The sequence below is a fragment of the Peromyscus leucopus genome, chromosome 3 (assembly GCF_004664715.2).
Source record: "Peromyscus leucopus breed LL Stock chromosome 3, UCI_PerLeu_2.1, whole genome shotgun sequence".
NCBI classification, from domain to species: Eukaryota; Metazoa; Chordata; class Mammalia; order Rodentia; family Cricetidae; genus Peromyscus; species Peromyscus leucopus.
This window is the reverse complement of record NC_051065.1, coordinates 30,687,386-30,709,243: the sequence shown is the minus strand read 5'-3', so window position 1 is coordinate 30,709,243 and position 21,858 is coordinate 30,687,386. Positions and strand designations below refer to the sequence as shown.

At 37.6% G+C, this 21,858-nt stretch overlaps 1 protein-coding gene across 2 annotated transcripts in view; it reads right to left on the bottom strand.

The window, feature by feature from the left end:
- Positions 1-21,858, bottom strand: part of Sema3d (semaphorin 3D) — a 192,617-nt gene that overhangs the window by 37,580 nt on the left and 133,179 nt on the right. For both annotated transcript variants that reach the window (XM_028862073.2, XM_037203546.1), the window contains exons 8-10: positions 16,238-16,380; positions 2,367-2,481; positions 1,249-1,318 (exon numbers count right to left, since the gene is read on the bottom strand). In XM_028862073.2, the coding sequence (XP_028717906.1) occupies positions 1,249-1,318; positions 2,367-2,481; positions 16,238-16,380 (328 nt within the window). The remainder of the gene's footprint in view (positions 1-1,248; positions 1,319-2,366; positions 2,482-16,237; positions 16,381-21,858) is intronic.

The following is a 21,858-nucleotide window of genomic DNA, read 5'->3' as shown; positions in this document are numbered from 1 at the left end:
GTGTGCTATGCAAATATGAGTGAAAATTAAAAAGATCAACTAGCTACTGTTATAGTTTGAAGATTAAAGTACCCCTAGTAGGCTCATGTGGGTTTTTTCTTTTTTAACAACTGTTCCCAAGTTGGCATTGCTATTTTGGGAGGTTGTGCATCCTTTGCGAGGTGGGACCTCGACAGAGAAAGTGGGTCTCTAGGGAGTAGGCTGTGGTAATTATAGCCCAGCTCTGCTTCTGGCCCTAGTCTTGCTGTGCTACATAATTAACAAGGGTGAGCAAGCTCCTGGGGCATGCCATAATGGATTACATCTTCGAAGGGTGAGTTACTTCTCTGACAAGTTGCTTCTTTGGGGTGTTTGGTCACAGCGATGGCAATTGCAATTACTCTGTGTTAGTTTGGAGCTGGAGATGAAGCTCGGTGGGCGAATATTAGTATACAAAGGTCTGTGAACCAGACAAGGAAACAACTATATATACAACTCACATACAGGAAAAATTTCAAGGACTAAAAGCATTCTCTTTGGGACTGGAGAGATGGCTGGGGGACGAGAGTTCTTGCTGTTCTTGCACAGACCCAGAGTTCAGTTTCCAGCACTCACTGCAGGAAGTTCACAACTGCCTGTAAATCCAACTCCAAAATATCTGATGCCCTGTTCTGGCCTCTTTGGGCATCCACATGCGTACACATGGACACAAACACATAAAAGTAAAATATATATAATAAACCAAAACAAAACTCTTTTTCAAGCTTGAAGTAAGAGAGCAGAAAATGGACTGTCATCAGACTGGTCAGATATGAGAGTTTGGCATGGCAGCAAAGGTCCTCATTGTCCACCACAGACAAACCGCGTACACCGTGGTGGCCTTTTCTGGTGTGTCGGCTACACCAGGCTAATGTCTTAAAGCTATTTACTCAATGAATGTATTTAATAGATATGATCAAAGTACATGATCAGTTGATTTTAGGGAGATTACCCTTGATAATCTGGGTGAACCTGATTCAATAAATTCACAAGCCTTATAAAACCCAGCTAAGTTATCCTCAGATTCTGCCGCTGAAGTAATTTGGGCCATGTTCAAAATTCAACTTCCCTGCCTTTTCCCAGCAGCATGCCTTTTGGTTTTTGGAATTGTCTAGCAAAGACCCATGATCCTGTAACTAATTCCTTATAATAAATCTCTTCATATGTTAAAAAAAAAAAAAAAAAAAAAAAAAAAAAAACTTTTAAAAAAAAGGATTGTGTTCAACCTACCTGGTTGTGGTAAAGACTCCATATACTACAGGATTTCTTTCATCTCTTGTAGGGAGCAAATAAATGTCTTCTGTTAATGGAAAAATAATTATGTACCATATTTTTGTTTTTCAGTATTACATTTGCTTTTTAATAATATATAATACTTCAAGAACTCTAAGCACTGTCCAAAATGAAGATGAATCACTGCAGCATTAAGGAATTAGGGGTAAAAGCTTTCTTACCAGCTGTGTGAACCTCTTAGTGGTCTGCGTCAGTGAGATGACTCAATTGACAGTCTCCATGACTATTTCCAACTAAGAATATGTGATTTCATATAAAATGGAAACCAGACAGTAAAGGAAGATTTTGCCTAACAGTTTATAGACATGTTGTGCTGTAACGGCTTCAGCCTTGTATTTCAATATGAAAATACTAGGCTGTATTTGTGCAGAGAATACAGCACTGATAGTCAAGAAGTACCAGAATGTTTTACAGGATGATGAGAGATATGGGTATGTTTATTTTCAATACGAGTAAAGCATAAAACACTGATGAAGTAATTGGAAGACTTAATTGTTTTATCCACTTGAAAATAAAATTAGAAGATAATGATATTGACCTTATATGCAACTAAAATCTTTCCAGAACTAGATTTGAGAGGAATAAAAAAGAAGAAATAAAAAGAAATCTGTCTGCAGCCTCTCTTAAAAAGAGGTTTTAAGTCAGATCACCATGGTCAACAAATCTTCCATCCTCCCCAGCAGAGGGCATCCTAGGAACAAGGAATCCAGGCTATTCCTACCTGTTGCTCCCACCAAGGAAAAAAAGGAAGAAGGGGATTGCATGCATAGAGTTTCTAGTCTCATAGCTCACATCTTCTGATTACTGTAATTGTTTCCCTTTATTAAATTTGAGGTTCTTTCAAATGCAGGAATACTTCATTGTATTTTGCATTCAGACTGAGAGCAAAACACAGCTTTGTGTGGGCGAAGGTCAATTTAGTAAGAACAATTCCAAGCTGTGCTTATTTGTCTATGTAGGTATTTGTGTATATGATACTAAAATAAATAAATGCTGAATTACTTGATTAGGTAGTAGGACTGTTCTACGAGCAAGGGACATGACACGTGACTTACGGAGTTCATCAAAATGAGTATCTGCCCCATCGCTTCCAGGAATTGAACAAATGAGTCTCGCCTTAAGAAAAGTAGTCCATTTGTTTATCAGACTTCGTTGCCCACCTACATCATTCTGAAAGAATGGGGAAAAAAAAGGTTAAAAAGTTACCAGTAGGAATCTACCACTCACTAAAACCAGTAGGCATTACAGGTAGTATCTTATTAATACTACCTTTTACAAGGCACAAAGCCTGAGTATTGACTTCAACTACTCAATAATGGAAAGTTAGTCTGTCACTCAACCGTAAATGTTTTCTTATGGTTAAATGAATGCAAGCAATTTAACTCTGGTGGATGAGAAGATGCATGCAGGACTGCAGTAATTAAAGCAGGCTGGGATCAAATCCTGTGTCTGCCAAGTTTGTGTTCCGTGACCTATAAAACGCTAATACATCTCTATTCTGTCATTGATAAAATATGATTAACGTCTTGAAATTTGGTTATTTTGATGATCAAATGGAAAATTTTGTGTAATGTATTTAGTATTGTGCCAGGCATCTTGAGTTCAATAGCTGTTAGAATGACTTATGTATCATTTATGTATTTAAGAATATTTTCATGTTTTAGAAATAGGCTTCATTATAAAGTAAAAAGAAATGGTCTTCCTAAAGCTAATGTAGTACTAATTAAACATCAAGGAATCATAAGTATACAAATACATACATATGAAAATAATTTTAAATATTAACCTACATTTCCATACATTACTTCTCAGAAGTTTTTTATTTAAAATGGTTTTAAACACTGAGCCAAAAATAAACATCCATATCAAATAAACAGAATAAACAGAATTATGTCCTTTTATACACTAAATTTATAAGATTTTAAAAATGCATTTGTTGCTAGCTTTTTTCTGTGCTCATAATAAATAAAATGCAAATTATTCATGGAATGCATACATTAAGCATTTCATTTCAATAAAAAAATTCTTAGATCCATTTTCCATTAACCTACTTACATTTAACCATGTTTCCTAAATCTTTTGTTTTTCCTCATCCCAAATTCTGGAAAGTTAATGAAAAGTCAATTGACAAGTTTGGTATTTGAAGATCTAGTGCCTACCTTCTCTGCTTAAAGTCTATAATGTAGACTAAATTGATGGAGAATGTCTGAATGACTACTCTAAGCAAGAATATTGAATCCATATCTAATATATATAAACATAATGCACACACATATACATATATCCTTCAGAACAGGGAGGAGGACACAGAAGGAAGAACAACAAGCCTCCTGTCTTCAGAGAATTCAAGCTCAAGCACAGAAGGACACTATATGTAACTCTCATTTTTACTCAGCTCTTATATTCCTTCCTGTTGATGAGGCACAGCTCTTGATCAATAAAATGTAGTAATAATTAATCCTTTCTTGATTTATTTTAGATGTATAAGAAACAACAATTATAAGCTGAAGGATAATTTTAAACTTTAAAGGCACTGATCTTGAATAAAACTGTTTATGAACTTAATGAACAAAACATAACAACATCTCACAGATATTCGTTTCACTTATTTTTCTTTTTAAAATTTTGACACAGGGTTTCATTATATGACCCTGGCTGGCCTGAAACTCACTATATAGAAAATGTTGGCTTGAGTTAGCTGATATCCACCTTCTTCTGCTTCCTGAGGGCTGGGATTAAATGTGTATCACTCCCCAGCAACGATGTCTTTCCTTTAAACTTAAATGTTTCCAAACTATTATGAATGACAGAATACAACTGTAGGGAAGTACATATGTGCTTGGGGTTACATATATAAATACATATTCATATGTATATGCATATACACAATAGTGAAAATCTGTGAGATGTTGTTATGTTTTGTTCATTAAGTTCATGAACAGTTTTATTCAAGATAAGTGTCTTTAAAGTTTAAAATTATCCTTCAGTTTATAATTGTTGTTTCTTATTCTGTTTAGGTCTCAGTTTCTGTTAAAGTTTAGGGTTCTGATAAGGCAAGCCAGGGAGGTATTGCATACCAGGCATGATTCAGCACTTACAGCCCCAGCCAATCAGAAACACATTAATGTGGCTGCTGCTCACTTGGCCAATCATGTTTAGGATGACCTAATCCTTTCTTGGTCATCTATAAAAGGAGCCTGTGAACTTCTCTAGGGGGTCATTGCCATTTTGTTGTGTGGCTGAACACAACATGCCGGAATTCTTCTCCTGAGAAATAAATGCTCTTGCTTTTGCATACATGAGTGGTGGTCATTTGTAGGGTGATCTGCGGACCCTAACAATAATAAAATCTACAATAGCATTTAATTTTTAGATGTTTTAAGTCAGCACCAGAAAGTCAACTTCTTAGTGCCTTCACCAAATAGAATACTCTTTACAGTACCGCCAATTAGGTGCTTCATAAATATATGTTTAATTGTTAAGAAATAACTAGCATTACAAATGAAATTGGCAAAATTCTTTAGGAAGGTTTGGAGAGCCAAGGAGATGGAGCCTCCACTGGAGTAACTGCACACAGAGAAATGAGGAGAGGTGTTTGGGAAGTGACAGATCTGATGCTATGTCTTTTTAATGGCAGTTGGTGTCCAGGCACATGTGTAAAGATGAGTTACAGAAATGCCTCGGGGGCTGGATATTAGCAGAAAAGTACAACAGATAGAGCAATCCAAAATACATGGAGAGAACCAAGACAAAGCTTGTTTCAATGAGAACTGGGATCAATTAAACTAGTGAAGGAAAATGTTAGAAAAGTAAATTAGGGGAAGACCAAGGAAGGCTTTCATACAAGGCCAAGGTGCCTGTGTGTTATTAAGTACACAATGAAGAAGTTCTCAAGGACTGCAATTAGAAAAGAAATGAAATAATTATATTTGTCTGTCAGAAAACCACATAGCATACTCTATATAATGCCATTCAAATAACAGTCATGTCTGTAACTGCTCTTAAATTTCTATTGTGTATATTTATTATTTGAGTGTCATTGCTCAAACAGTATTCTACATAGCTAGCTATTTGATGATTCTGATGTCTCTGAAGATGTAAATTCAGACTTATCTAAATATGGCTTTTAAAAGCCGGGCGGTGGTGGCACATGGTTTTAATTCCAGCACTTGGGAGGCAGAGCCAGGCGGATCTCTGTGAGTTCGAGGCCAGCCTGGGCTACCAAGTGAGTTCCAGGAAAGGTACAAAGCTACACAGAGAAACCCTGTCTTGAAAAACCAAAAAATAAATAAATAATATAAAGTTCTCATATCTCAGGAAGTATCATTCTTTTCTAAATATCCTGGTATATAAAATGTCAATAAGTGTCCATATTCAAACATTTTCCTTATTCTATTTTCAATTCTTACCTGTTGTAAACATAAAAAAATTCTAACCTACTAGCTCCAAATTTGTTGATTAAAAAAGAAATGTTTATTTTTTAACTTGATAAGTAAAAACTGCCATATTTTAAATGGAATAATTTCTTAGTGCTCTTGTCTCTCTACCCAGCTGTCTTGTCTAGTTCCTTTAGGAGCTCCAGATAAAAACAAACAAACAGAACAAACCAGGTCAAAGCTACCTGCTATCATCAGAGCAGTGAGCACAATTTGGGCACAATGCTCTCAGTAAGCACTGGATCACTGAACAGTAACTTTCAGAGAAACCGGAAGCATTACAGGGGAATTCAGTGCACTAGACTTTGTATTTCTTCTGCAAGGAAGTATCGGTTTGACTTTGTTGTCCAGCTCTCAGCTCCTGTATTTGTTTGCAAAGCCACAAAAATCCCATCTGAAAACTTTGAGCCCAGAAGAAGGCTGAAAGGAGGTAATCACTCTTGTACTAAATCGTTCACGTCTTCACTTTTTTTTTCTAAAGCTCTACAGAAGCCAGCAGTTTCCCCAACACAAAAGATTTATTATTGAGATGTCAGAATCGGCAGCTCATGGGCACCAGCCACTTCTGTGTGCCTCCACTCTATTTATCATGGCTCCTTTGTTGTTAGATCCTCTACACAAAGATGCACATGAAAGCACCAAAGAGAAAAAGGTAAACAAGCCTGAACTTTGGTGCCCCCTCTGGGTGGTGAGTAAGGAGAGTGCCTGTGAGCAGTCATTTGCTTGGCTTTTGACAACAGATTATCAATTCTTTTCACCTAGTAATAAGTGGGTAAGTCATGATACAGCCTAATGGACAGAACATACTTCTTCTGTGCAAGAAAATTGAGGTTTATATAAATATTAAACGGACATGCAAAGTAGCTCAAGGCTGTCACCCAGGAGTGTTACTTACGGTCACAATACTGGGTTTGTATACTAAATATAGTTTTATCTGTGTAAAATATTCCCTTTAAAGGTCTCTCAGCACCTTATAATATCATTTTCACACATGTTTAGGGGAAAAAAAGGTCTATGGAAATATATTCATTGATTTTAAATTGTACTGCTGAATCCTGAAAATCAGTGAAATCACCAAGGCAATTGTGAATGTATTGAAGCTGTATGTTCCAGGGATGGGGACGTGCTGAGGTAGTAGAATGTTTGCTTAGCATGGAAGATTGTGTAGTCCCAAATTCACTGAGTTCAATGAGTCACATATGTGTCATACAGGCAAGTTGCTGGTTTTCTTCTCTGCCCTTTTTCTTAGCAATTTGTGTCTATACATCTTTGTTTTGCCTTCTAAGGTATCTCAGCTGTCAGCTGTTAGTCAGTAGGGAGAATGTTTCTTGGCTGTCAAGCTACCTGGAATTTACTTGAGATCCTAAGTACTAGAAAAGCCTCTGGTGTCTTTAGAAGTAGTAGAGAGGGGGTACAATTAGATCTGATGTTGGTAGGGGGTCTCTCTGACAGGCTCCTTTTCTAAAGATACATGTCTCTGTAACAGCAGTCTCCCATGACCATAAATAATTCCGTATTTCACGTGGCATCTCACCCATTTCTATGTGAGTCAGGAGACTTCAACATTTGTTTCTACAACTCATCTGAGAGGATGGTCACGTATGATATCATGTGAAGATGAACTGAGGCAGTCCTTATTAAAATTGTTATTATATCAGTATTTTCCTTTTTAGTACTGAGAACAGTTTCGTTGTTCTTCCCATGAACCCATCACAACAAACCACAGTTACAACTTATTGAAGACTTAGCGTAGAAAGCAGGAAGAGCAGCGTTGTTTTCTCATTGTTTGGGTGCGAGTAGACCTTCACTATCATGCACTGGTTCCTTCGATGTATGGAAATGTCCTCATTAAGGCTATTCTTTGTAGTGCATTGGTACATTTATTTTTTTATTTTTATTTTACAATACTATTCAGTTCTACATAACAGCCACAGATTCCCTTGTTCTCTCCCTTCCTGCCCCCCCTCCCCTTCCCCCCATCCCACCCCCCATTCCCACCTCCTCCAGATCAAGGTCTCCCCCGAGGACTGGGATCAACCTGATAGACTGCATTGGTACATTTTTTAACATCACTTTTCTTTTTTTTCTGGGGAGAGGCTCACGGGAGAAGAGCATGCATGTGACCATCACAGGACAACTTGAAGAAATCAGTTCTCCCCTTCAGCCACTGGCTTCTCAAGCTTGGTGGCGAGTGGCTTTATCTGCTGAGCCATCTAAATGTTGATATATTTTAATGTACACGGTGTATGTCAAATGAGGCATTGGAGACCTTCTTCCAGGTTTCACTGTATTTCTCTGTTCCGATTAAAGTTAAGTTTTAAGTCTGCCATCTTGAGTTGGGATTATCCTCACCACTTTTATTCACTTACATAGAAACACGTAGGCCCTTTATTTAAGTTTTCAGAACCTAAGTTCTGTCCATAGAAATAGCTCGGTGCAGCCTGAGAAGGCACAGAGAGGAGGAGTAAACCGGGCAGTTGCTGTGTAGGCAACCCATGTTCTCAACATTCTTTAGAACACTGGACAGCATATTCCAGCACAGGGCTATGTCAAGCCCGCTAGATGGAGCTTTTTATGATAAATGACAAATTAGATGAAGAATATGATACATTGAAATAGAGCACCCACTAAGTGAAAATCACAAAGGTATTGTATCCCTAACGTTATATGCTGATTTTTTAACAATGCTCCATAGATGACCTGTGTATTTGCCCTCAAGAGACAACATCAGTGGTAGAATAATATTTTCATTTATTGTAAAAAATACTACAAAATTTATATCACACTTCAGGACAAGGCCTGTTTTGTTAATTCCAAGTATAATACAAGAATAGATATTGCTGAAGACAGAAACTGGAGAGGAGAGCACGGAGAGGTGTTGGCTTGAAATGCTCTGGGAACTTCCCCTCTTCGCACATAATACAGTTGAGCAACACTGGGCAAATACTGACATTTTAATCAGAAGTGGATCTATAACTCTAACCCTTATTGTCATAATTTCTTAGAGCATATTATTTTTCTAGGGGGTCTATGGATTTGAAAAAAATCTGGATTCCTGCAAAATAAGTTCATTACTGCTGAACAGGTTTTGTTGTTGTTGTTGTTTTTGCTTGTTTGTTTGCTTTTTGAGAAATTAACTCATGTAGCTCAGGCTGGCTTGGAACTCACTATGGAGCAGAGGGTGACTTTGAACTTCTGATCATTCTGCCTCTCTCTCTCAAGAACTGGGGTTGCAGGCATGCACCACCACACCTAGTTTTATACCATGTTGGGTATAAAATGTCTACAGAGATTTTCAAGGAAATGTTTTCTTTCTATTTCAGTTTGCTTATTTGTTTCTTAAATAATATTTATAGGCAACTGCTTGCAATTTGCCATAGGAAAACATCAATGCAAAGAGGGAGAGAGTTTCTCGCACTACTTCAGAAACTCAGAAAGAGGATTAGAGATGTAGGATGTGGATGTTAAAGAACTCAGAAAGATGGAGATGCGGGGCGTGGATAACGCGTTATGCTAAAGAACTTAGTTTCCAAGCACTAGCAGGTTCAGCTGGGTACAGGTAGGTGTGCTTTCAGGTAGTACTGAGGCTTCCTAATTTTTGTTTTAAAAGCTACAGCAAACATTATAAATCCCTTCCCAGGAATTCCTCTGACAGGAAAACAGATGGAGGTGCAGTGAAAGCACATCTGGAATGCTGGGCACTAAATCTCTCACTTAGGTTGTAAGTGACACACTAAAAGTAAGCACAAAAACCGCAGCTCAGTGGAGATCGATAAATACAGAGAGTGTCATCAGCCTAAAAAACAAATCTTCAAAGGCAGTGATTGTCCAAATAGGGCCATATATCAAAATAGACAATGCAAGTGGGATTGAAGCAAACAGCTATTAATGAGACCCCTAGGCAAGTTATGTGAAAGGTCCATCCAAATTGAATTCCTGGCATAGACAAAAGGAAATGCTCAAAACAAAAAGAACTGGCATTGCCTGCAGCTGGAACCTGCAGTGGGCTGCATAAGTGAGCCTGCCACAATGGTTCCAAAAATGAAGGGAATCCACGAGTAATCAAAATAGCCTGGAGGTGCAAAACTGCCGGCCAGGCCACCCTCACTAAAGGGACCGGCATTTCCGCACATGACTAAGGGTGCACATACACACACACACACACACACACACACACACACACGCACGCACGCACGCACGCACACACGCACGCATGTGCACACACGGGGGGGGGATTGTATAGATACAATGGTATCCCAAAGTGAACGAATTGCAATGTAAATAGACAGACGTCTCCATAATTTACCCCATACTGCTGTGACTGAGCATTCAGTCATTACCTAATTCCTCACCATGGAGATAGAAATAATTTATCATGAATGAGAGAAATTCACCAGGGTGGAAGATGGCCCACTTAGTACTTCAAAATATTGACAGTTCAACAAGATTGAAGAATTAAATAGAGCTTAACAAGGATTTTATGAATCATTTAAGTCTAAATACCTTTTAAATATGAAAGGATTGATAACTAGTTGGACTAGAAAGTCACGATCTTACAAAAAGATAATCCATTAGAGAATATGTCTTGTATGATGGAAATCATTCTTATTTTGAAAGAGGGTTTTCAAATAAAGGTATTCCCCTGAGCTCTTATTGATTAATAGTGTCATGTGAAATTAACTTCTGTTAATTGATATCTCTTCCTTCCATATCTCTCACTAAAATTTATAGCTCTTATTAATAAATTTTTACCATATATGGTTCCAAGGTACTTTGTGTTCTGAAATATTATACACTTACAAATTACAAGTATTTTTAAAAATGAGAACAAATCAGAGAGCTGGAAAGGTGGCTTAGTGATTAAAAGCACTTGCTGTTGTTCCATAGGACCAGAATTTGATTTCCAGGATCCATTCAGGTGGCTCACAGCACCAGAGGATCCAATGGCCTTCTGGCCCCTGTGGGTTCCTGCAGATATGTAGCATCCACAGAAACACTTTACACATAAATAAATAAGAAAATAAATCTTTTTTTAAGTGAGAGCAATAATAGTAGATTCTATATTTACAACTAACTAAATACCAGCTGTGCATGATGTCGCCCATCTGAAATCCCAGCAGTCAGAAAGTAGGGATATAGGGGATTGGGAGAGTTTGAAGTCCGTGTGGACTACACAATGAGTTCCAGGCCAGCCTGGCCTCAAAAGTGAAATACCTTCTTCAATTTAACAAAACAAATGGAAACATAATACAAGGCCATTGCTTGCCAATATACTTTGGTAGTGAACCCCCAGGACACTACTGCCACCTTCCTCAGCTCATAAGAGATATGAAGTTGAATAGGTTCCAAAGTCTACAGACATGATATATGATATGTGTCAGTGAACATTTTCAAGTGCTATGGCTAGGTTTTACATTCTTCACATGTAAGTCTCCTACATTAGCTTATGTGCTCATGCCCAGAAATCCATATCAATAACCAATTGAGCATATGTCACATATAAATCCAATGCTCTCACTTAATCCTTATGTTTTATTTTTTTAATGTTGTTATTGATTTAGGTACAATAGTCATAGAAGACGTGGGCATCCACATCATGTAGGTTAAAGATGGAGAATGTGAGAAGAGGGTAGGAGGTATATACCAAGTTGAATGTTTCTATGCCCTAAGCAGCGGTCATCAGTTATACGCTGACTGTCAAATCCTGGCTTTTAAATTGTGATTAGACCTCACTTTTTTAGATTGTAAAATCATTGAAAACTGCTTTCATTTTCCTGTTCTTTATTTTCTCTTCTCCTCCCATCACACCCCCATACTTTCTTTCTTTTCCATTCTATTTTATTGGCCTGCATCAGGCTCTCTACTACTAGGATTATGGACATGTAACCACCCACAACTGTTTTGTTATTAAATTTTTTTATTCATTTTACACACCAACCACAGTTTACCCTCCCTTCTCTCCCCCTGTTTCCTCTCCCCACATCCCTTCTTACTCCCCATCCACTCCTCCTCCATCTCCATTAAGAAAGGATAAGCTGTTGGTGGGAGTGCAAACTTGTACAGCCACTTTGGAAATCAATATGGCGGTTTCTCAGAAAACTGGGAATCAATCTACCTCAAGACCCAACAATACCACTCCTGGGTGTATACGCAAAGGATGCTCAATTATACCACAAGGACACATGCTCAGCTATGTTCATAGCAGCATTATTTGTGATAGCCAGAAACTGGAGACAGTTGTGTAGCAACTGTGCTTTTTTATTAAAACACCTTTACCATGACTGATGGTAATTCTCTTACCCATCCTACCACACCACAAAACAAAGTCTCTCCAATTGTTTTTGTGAACATTTGCATCTTTCTTAAAATTGTTATTGTCCCTTTGGATCCCATCTTTGTGCTTCATCTTGCCTACAAATATTTCTGAACAATTGCAGTTATTTCCATGACTCAAAAGCAATATCCTTGCAGCTTTCAAACTCTAGAAGTGAGACTCTAGAGAGCCTCAAGTTCATACTTTTAAGTAGCTGAATATGCTAACACATTCCAGAGTCACATCAGCTGCAGAATGTCCCAATATAACATGCAGGCTCTTTCCTCTCTCATAAAGGAATGCACTGTTTCTGCACTGTCAAGACCCATGTCTTGTCTCCTAAAACCCAGTTACCAAGAATATAGGAGTACTTATCTGTATGACAAATGTCATCTAGGATGATATTACCTATGAGACACTTATTTATCATGTGGTGAGGTCAACATCATTTCAGAAATGGGAACAAGGAAGCATTGTAAATTCAGTTCTTCATCTTAATAGCCATATTTCAACATAACGGCATGTGACTACTGCATTAAATACTACAGATAAGAACATGACCATGAGTATGGATTGCACTAGCTTGTACTGATCTACCATCAAGATAATGATATTTATTTGCACTTTATATCTATACAAATAGATTCTATTTGAAATATCTCCTAAATAGTCCTTCATGTCTTTATTCATACCATGTTGGATATGACAGGATTCTAATCACAAGTATTCCTCAATCCAGATGCATTCTTCAAATGTGAGCTAAATATATCCATCTTGTCCCTCTGTACCTCTGTACCTCAAATATTGAATAACTCACTATTACCTAGGTTCATGTTCTCACTTGCTAACATGCAAGACTTCTTATCACCAAATTTACAACAAAGACATTGCTCCCCTGACACATGCTTTAAATTTTAACATAACATTTCAGCATTCTATGAACAAGATTTACCCTGACAAAGGCTGCATGGAATGCTTTTCTCCATTCCTCTATGTAGCATAGTCCTGTTCATGTTATAGGATTCATTTCAATCATTCTCTTCATATGATTTTTTTCAAACTTCACTGATAGCTTAGAGTTTTCATATCTCCTATTTATGTCATATCATGTTATGAGTATCTTTTATATGCATTACCCTCAGTGATGGGTGATGTCATTCTGTATGCTGTGAATGTGTTGCTCTAATTGGTTGATAAAAAAAATGCTGATTGGCCAGTAGCCAGGCAGGAAGTATAGGCAGGATAAGCAGACAAGGAGAATTCTGGGAAGAGGAAGGCTGAGTCAGGAGTCGCCAGCCAGACACAGAGGAAGCAAGATGACAAGGCAGAACTGAGAAAAGGTACTAAGCCATGTGGCTAAACAAAAATAAGAATTATGGGTTAATTTAAGTGTAAGAGCTAGTCAGTAATAAGCCAGAGCTAGTGGCCATACAGTTTATAATTAATATAAGCATCTGAGTGATTATTTTATAAGCAGGACAAGGGATTGCAGGGGCCTGGCAGGACTTCCAACTACATCTCAGTGTACTTTGAGTTTTTTTTTTGTTTTGTTTTGTTTTTGTTTTTTTTTTTTTGAGAAAGGGTAACTTAGTTATCAGCAGTATAGTATGTGTTGTAGGGAAGTCATATTTTATTGCTATTTGTAAAATATTCAAAGATAATATATGAATGGATTATAATATTGAACATATCAGCTCTTCTCTTGAATTATCGTTAATCTTTGTGTGTGTGTGTGTGTGTGTCTGAGAGACAGAGTACTCTATTACCAGAATCTCTTTTTTACCAATAATTTTATGCCAAATAAGTCAAGAAAACACATTTTCCAGGTCAATATAACATCCTTTTTTCAAGTTTAATAACAAAAGAGGCAGAAAATTCTTAAACTGTCAACAGTACCTTTTTGTGTCAAAGTATTAGTTAAATATGAGAGCAAACAATGGCAGCAGGAATAGCACCTTTGTGTTTCCACATATGGACCGTGGGAAACACGAGCTGAGCAGGCAGGAGCAAGGCCCGCCAGGCTGCTGGAGCACACCGGGTAAAGTCAGAAGGGCTTCCACAGCTTACTCTTAATTCTGTCTACTTCTTTCTTCTAGACTATTTTTTTATAATTATCAAACTCAATCCTCTTTCACGATAAAGATGCTCTTTTATTATTACTTGAGAAAAATTAGATAAATAATATTAAGATGTTTTGGAAATAAAGGAAATATCAACAAAAAGAATAAATTGCAAATGATATCAGAAGAATTCCTTTATGTGAAAATAATGTAGAAATTAACAATGAATATGAGTTGGATGTGCTGTAATTAAATTGCAAAGAAAGCATGTAGAACCAGACATCATGAGCATTTGACCAATAGATCATAGCTATAGTGAGCAGTCTTAAGATGTCATCCAGTTAAAAGAATGATTAAGAGATGAGACACACTGAGTGAAAAGTTTCTGTTTCTTTACTCTTCCTTCACATCTTTATTTAATCTCATAATTGATAGGGTGATAGGATAACAGAATCTTACTGTGTAGTCTCAGAGGCTTTGTAAGTTGGGAAGACTCATTTACTGCATTTTTTATGCCTTTTCATTTTTGCAGGAGGTTTTTTTCATAGCTTAAAAAGAACATTCCATGGTTAATGCTTGGAATCCTGCCTATGGCTTCTATATAGAAATTTATAACTGTGACAGGGATTGAGGTATTCATCTACCTTTATGATTCATTTACACCAGAACAAAACCTTTACTTTGTTACAGATAAATTTCAATAAAATAGATTATATCCATTAAGAAATAAGCACTGAACCTCCCTTCAAGCAGCACGCTTGTCGTACAGTTTTCAAAAAGACTCATGAAATGCATTTACTGCTTGTAAACTGATTCTGACATTTTTAACATACTTCTCTTACACAAAGTGTCAATCTCCTGCGTGTCTTTCGGGGTCATTATGCTGTTGTTATATGGCATGCTTCAGTAAACTGACACACTAAGAGCGCTCCAGGCATGGCCATTCATGCCAGCAGGAGGCTTTAAAAGGAGACTGTAGATTTTCAGACTCTGAGAGAACGAGGATGCCTTTGAGAGAATCTGTGCCCTGTGGGAGAAAAGGATCAGTGGGAGAGACAGCATTATTGGCTAGGAGAGTAGGTAAAGAATGGTCTGGGCTCACAAGTCGGCTTCATTCAAAAGACATGTTGTCATTAGCAATTTCAAGTGTGGTGATGGTTTGTATTCCTGTCCCTGGAAGTGTTCAGAAGCCCCAGGGTATAGAAAGAAACAAAAAGTGACAGGCTTATATGGAAGAAAATGAAAAGTTTGTTTAAGGCTGAGGAAAGATTCCTGAAGAAGGTATTTATTAACATAATGGCTCTTACACATAACTGATTTATGTCTCCTCCGGAAAGTCATTTCAGCAGAGGCAAAGGCAGGAAGAACACACAAATTCAGACATCGAGAGTTTGACTTCAAGTGCTGTCTCTAGTCTATAAAGTCCATAGTCAATCAACTAAAAGCCTTGATGAAACAAAGTGTAAGTGTCTCAAACAGTTAATGTGGTTAGTATAATTGACATAAAATGACAATATTCAGGACTAATTGGAGTTTTCTTTAAGAAAAACCTTTTATGCTTTTAGTTATCTTTTCTTCTTCATTTTTCACTCAGAATTTAATCTAGATTAATGGCATAGGAAGTATTTAATATAAGAAAATATAACTGTATTTAAAACTCAGTTGGTCCAAACAAAAGACATGGTTGTTACATGTGTAGTGTGTATTTATAAAAATACAGACATGATTTTGTTACTGTTTAAGTTACTCTAGTGTTCTTTCAATTTTAAGGTAGGATTGTCTAACGTTCTATGAGAACATTTTCCCTTTGGGGACCAGGACAGTGAGTGATCTTACTGAAAATATCAGGGAGTGACACAGAGACATCAGCAGAGTGCCAAACAGTGCACAAGGCCGGGGAAACAGGTCAAGAACTGAAAAGCAAATTTGCTATTTGAAAATAACTTGTTTTTGCTTTTTCACAATTGCATCTCAAAAATTATTATACTTTTATAGAAGTGTGAACTCATCTTACAACTTTATCAGTCATGAATGGCCCCTTTTCTTCAGCACTGAAGACGAATTACTTCATGCATATAGACACAGTTCTTAAGAAAAAAAAAATAAATGAATCTTGCCTTGCAAACTCTCCCAACTCTTGAAAGAATGCTTCTGTCAGATGTGCTGCCTTCCTGAGATGATTCCCGAAAGAAGAAATATATTTTATCATCATCTGGATTATAAGTATCTGGAATGGGGAATGTTCCAATAAATTTTGCTCCTGTTTAGAAAATAAAGGGAGTTACAAGTTAAAACAATAAGATAATCCAGCTGGAATCACCTCTGGGTCTTCTGTATATGAAACAACTAGCAGAATTTTCAAAATGTGATCTGAGAGTCGAATGTAAGAAACAAGATGTGCAGATAAACATGGTACAGTGTGGGAGCATGTGGTATCACAAATGGTGACTGAACGAGTCTGTGAGGAATTTCAGGGGTGGGTGAAAAATTGATTGGGAGAATACAACTGTTAGTGGTTTCCACTAAATTAGTCATTGGCCATATAATCGCAGGGATATATTCTGAGAAATGCATTATTCAATGATTTCATTATTACTATGTAAACATGATAGAAATTACAGGAATATAACTGGCCATGATGTCACTAGGCAATATAATCTTATGAGATTGCATTGTATATAACGTATATATTGTGATATTTTGTGTATTCTCTAGCAAATCAAGCTTGCCTGAAGATCAGAGGGCAAAGCCAGCCACTAGTTAGCAGTGGTGGCACACACCTTTAATCCCAGCACTTGGGATCTCATGCCTTTCATTTCAGGACTAGGGAGGTTGAGACAGGAAGTGATATGGCTGGCCAGAGAAAAGAAATATAAGGCAGGAGGAGACAGGAGCTCCTCCTTTTTTTGCCTGAGGATTTCATAGGGATAAGAACTAGTGGTAGGCTGTTCTGCTTCTCTGATCTTTCAGTTTTCACCATGATCTCTGACTCTGGGGATTTTTATTGTTAAGACAAATTAGAATTTGCACAATAATACATGGTCGGCTGTTGACCAAATGAACTGCAGATGACTTACCTTGAAAGTTTTTTCCATCTAAATAGTCTATGATTTTATGTCCTCTTTATGAAGAGACTACCTTTTTACAATAACCATGTGATTTTAATGAACTGAGGGAAACCCAAGATGTCATTGATTATGAAAATTGTGGTATTCTTTACTTGTACTGTGTGAAATTCATCAGAGGTAGGATAAAGATAACCAGTACAGCCTAGGTGATTGCCAGCACATGCCCTAGAGATCCACTTTCTGTGTTTATATTTTAAAGGTGATCTCAGGCAATTTTGTACACATGATCTTAGTCAAAAGTCCAAGAGGCTAGCTATGTGTCAGGTTTTTTTTACACGTAACACGAGGCTCCTAGACATGTTATTTGTCTAGTAATATTGAATAGTATCTACTAGTGAGTTAGTGCACACAAAAGCACTGAGCAAATGCTGGACTCTGACGTTCAATAAACGTGAATTATAGCTAGCCCTGGTAACACAAACTTGTAACATCAGGTACTCTGGAGGCTAAAGCTGGAAGAACACAAGTGCAAGGTATACACCACAGTGAGTACAAGATACAACTCTGCAGTTTAGTGAGATCCTGTCTCCAAAGAAAACACACAAGGACTGGAGATATCTCAGTGGTAAAGCAGTTTTTAAACATGCATTAAGTCTGGGTCCCATCACCAGTACCACAAAAATCACAAAGCAAAGGAAAGACCAAAGTGATTTCTTAAGGTGGAGATAGTGAGGATGGTGACCACCATGGTTATGAGCACAACGTGCCTGGGAAACCTGAGCACAGCACGCCCTTGCAGGAGTGCCATAATGTTATTCAAAGTTAACAAATCCAGTCTGTTCTGACCTAGAAAGGCATCCCTTATATATGGCCAGGGACAATGTCCTTGTAGCTCAAAGGAAAACCCCCTTTGTGCTACTTCCGAGTCAGATAAAGTTTCCTAACACCTGGTTTAGTTCAGGTTGTTGTTTTGTGTAACTATAAGTTAGCTTGATATCAAATCTGTACTTGGCTCAGAAGTAATGTTTTGAATAAAAACAAAGAAAATAAGCATGGTTCTTGAGCACTAGAGGAAGCAATTGAGTTAAATAGAATATGAGAGGCACCTTCAAGAATCAAAACACTAAGCACTCAGGATGCAGAAGAAAAGAGATAAAACTACATTGTTTTGGATGCTTTCTTCCCAGTTCTATGATTTTCATGTATCCCAGGAGTTCTGAAAATAATCATTCTCCAGAAAATGGATGGCAATTGACCAAAGGTCTCATAAAGCAAGCTTCATTGTAGTCTTCTTCAAATGGCACTTTGGCACACACCTGTAATCCCAGCATGTAGGAGGCAGAGTCTGGTAGGTCAGGAATTCAAGACCAACATTTGCTCAAAACAAAACACACACACACACACACACACACACACACACACACACACACACACACTCAGGTGCACACACTCATGTGTACAGGCACACATGCACACACCAAGTAATGAGTAGTTCTGTTATCAGCCCAGCCTCTCCTAACCAACCATTAGTCTTGTATCCAATCTCTTTTTGACCTAGGAAAAGAGAAGAGAGAGATGCCTGCACAGACTTCTCTTTATTCCTTATTATTTCCCAATGGAATCTTATAGTCCTCACAATCCTGCTTTGATCAAGACCCAGAAAATTACCTGAAAGTTATTTTTAGAAAAGCAGAGGAAACTTGGAAATTTTTACTCTTGGATTTATCTTAAATTGGCAAGGCTTAATCACATTTCCACTCAGGGTTTTGGTCTCCCCACTACCAGGTACACATTCTAGTTGCTGATAAATGGCAATTTCAGACCATAAGCAAAGTAAAAACAATCCTTCTTATTAGCAAATGAACTCTTCTGACTTCTTATTTAAATATTATTTTTAAAGAAGCATCACAGCATCTCCAATCCCAGCATAGAGGAGATAAAAGTCAAGACTGTTGTTACCTAAGTAGCAAGTCTAAGACCAGTTTAATTACAGAAACCATGTTTCAAACAAGCACTCAGATAAACAAATCAACAGATACTGGAAAACAACACAGTGCTTTTTTCTATACATGCAGTTAGAACATCAACAAATTAATGAAAATAAATACTACTAGTGCCTAGGACTTCTAGGATTAAATGATAATTAATCAGTAAGAACTGATGTCAGTTTTCATCTGGATTAGGTAAATATTTGCATATGTAATGACATGGCTAAGAAAACCAGTTCTGATGCTCCAGTTGCTTTAAAAAGAGCATCAATAGTAGGGCAGCAATGGCATATGCCTTTAATCCCAGCACTCAAGAGGCAGAGGCAGAGGCAGATGGACCTCTATGAATTTGCAGCCAGCATGATCTACATAGTGAGTTCCAGGACAGCTTGGAACTCTGTTAAGCAGAGGAACCCTGTGTGGAAAAAAAAAAGAGCACCAATGTGGAAAATGATAGCATTCCTATAGACATAGACCAGGGATGGATAATACTCTAAAGAATGCTTTAACAGTCTCTAATGCAATGCTGCCAAACTAGATGAAAACCTCCAGTTATAGTTAAGAGATGTGAACATTAAAAGAAAACAACCCTTTATGAGATGCTCTTAATCATCTGAGTTTACAAATCATTATCATGGATATGACCACTCTGTAGATGGAGAAAGAGAATAGTTAGACCTACTATTAGTCCATGGCCAGTGATGAAGATGTATGACTGAATGAGAGAGAGCAAGGACTGAGTAAGTAAATATTTAGTACTTAGGGTGAGCTCAAAGGGGGCCAAGACAAATGATTTAGAAATCATTGGACTATGATTGGCCGTCTTTATTTAGATAAGCACAAGATCTTAAAACAGACAGTCATGGGAGCATAATAGATTGCAGCACTGAAACGTTACACAGGCATCATGATGAATCTTGAAATGTTACTATATTTTTGGATCTATGTAACTGACATTAGTTTATTTCTTAATTTTAATTTATCATTTTATTTCATTCTATTCTATTTTATTCTATTATGCATGGGTGTTTTACTGGCATGTATATCTGTGTACCACTTGCATGCATGCTGCACACAGAGGCCAGAATATGGCCTTGGATACCCTGGAACTGAAGTTACCTTTGGTTGTGAGCTACTTACTATGTTGGTGCTAGGAACTGAACCCAGATCCTCTGGAACAGCAGCCAATGATCTTTATTGCTGTGCCATCTCTCTAGCTCCTTGACATAAATTTATAATGAAAACTTAAAATCATGGGATTTTAAGTTGTACAAAACTCACATTCTTGCCAGGTGTGATGGCATACACCTTTAATCCCTGTAGTCAGGTATGGGAGGTAGGGGGTGGTTTTGGGAAGAAACAGGAAGATCTCTATGAGTTTGGGGCCAACCTGGTCTACATAGTGAGTTCCAGGACAGCCAGACCTACATAGTGAGACCCTGTGTCAAAACAAAACAAAAACAAACTAACCAACCGACCCCACCCAAAAAAACACCCTCAAAATTTACAATCCTTTCTCTAGAAAGAAAATGAAGACTTCCTAATTTCAAACAGAAAAGTACAAAGTAATAGGAAGATTAGATGAAAGGAGAAAATAGTTTATAAATTATCCTTCAAGCTGGGCATGCTTACTCCAACTGTAACCCCAGGACTTTGAATGATGGTACAGGGAGATTGCTATGAGTTCAAGGCAATCTTAGGCCACATAGGAAGTCCTAGGCTAGTCTGGGCTACAGAATGATGCCCTCTGTCAACAAATTAATTAATTAAAAAAGGGTTTGAAGAGGAGCAGTTGGGAAGGTGGGAAAATGATCACCTGAGCTGATCTGAGCAACTTGGCAGTCACTTCGTTTATAAAAACAGTGTGGAAAGAAGAGTCGGATGCAGAAGTTCTGAAGAAAGTTCAGACATATGGCTCATGGTGAGACGGTGCTGCGGGCATGCACTGGGCAACCTTTTTGAAAATGAACATCAACATGAAGGTGCTGCCAGAGAGCACCCTTGGAAATGACCACCAGGAAGTGTGAAATCAGCCCACACTTCAAGAATTTGTATGTCACCAAGGGAGGAGAGGATCACAGCATTGCCAGTGGTGATCTTTCATCTGTGAGATAACATATACCATGCAACATACATGACTGTGGTATTCAGCCATCACTGATTTCTATTGAGTTCTTAAATGTGGTTTTTTTTTACAAGTCTTGGAAGCAAACTGTTTTTGAGGGGAATGGTGGGAAAGACGAAGCCAAATGTTTATTATATGAAGAAATCTAATTATGGAAAAGAAGAGTGAGCATCAAGTAGTACTCTGTTCTGTGATTTAAACAATAAACATACTTACAAGCTAAAAATAAACACAACTTTTGGGAATAGGGCATTTCTTTCTAGTAGATTACACTGAAGTCTTGTCTTAGAACATTGTTGTTAGCATTTTATGATAGAAATTCTTTCCTGATTTGCTGCCAAATTTGGGTAAAAATAGCTATCATTTAATTAGTACATACTTGTTGAATTCAACCATTTAAAATCATAGCAATAGACACCTGGGCTTTATTATATAGCACCACCCCCTCCCTCTGGCATTTAAAACACATGTCCTAAAAGGGACAGCATTTGAAACTATGTGTTTTCACAACTGAACTCCTAGCATGACACATGAGGAACTGCCAGTTGCAGATGACA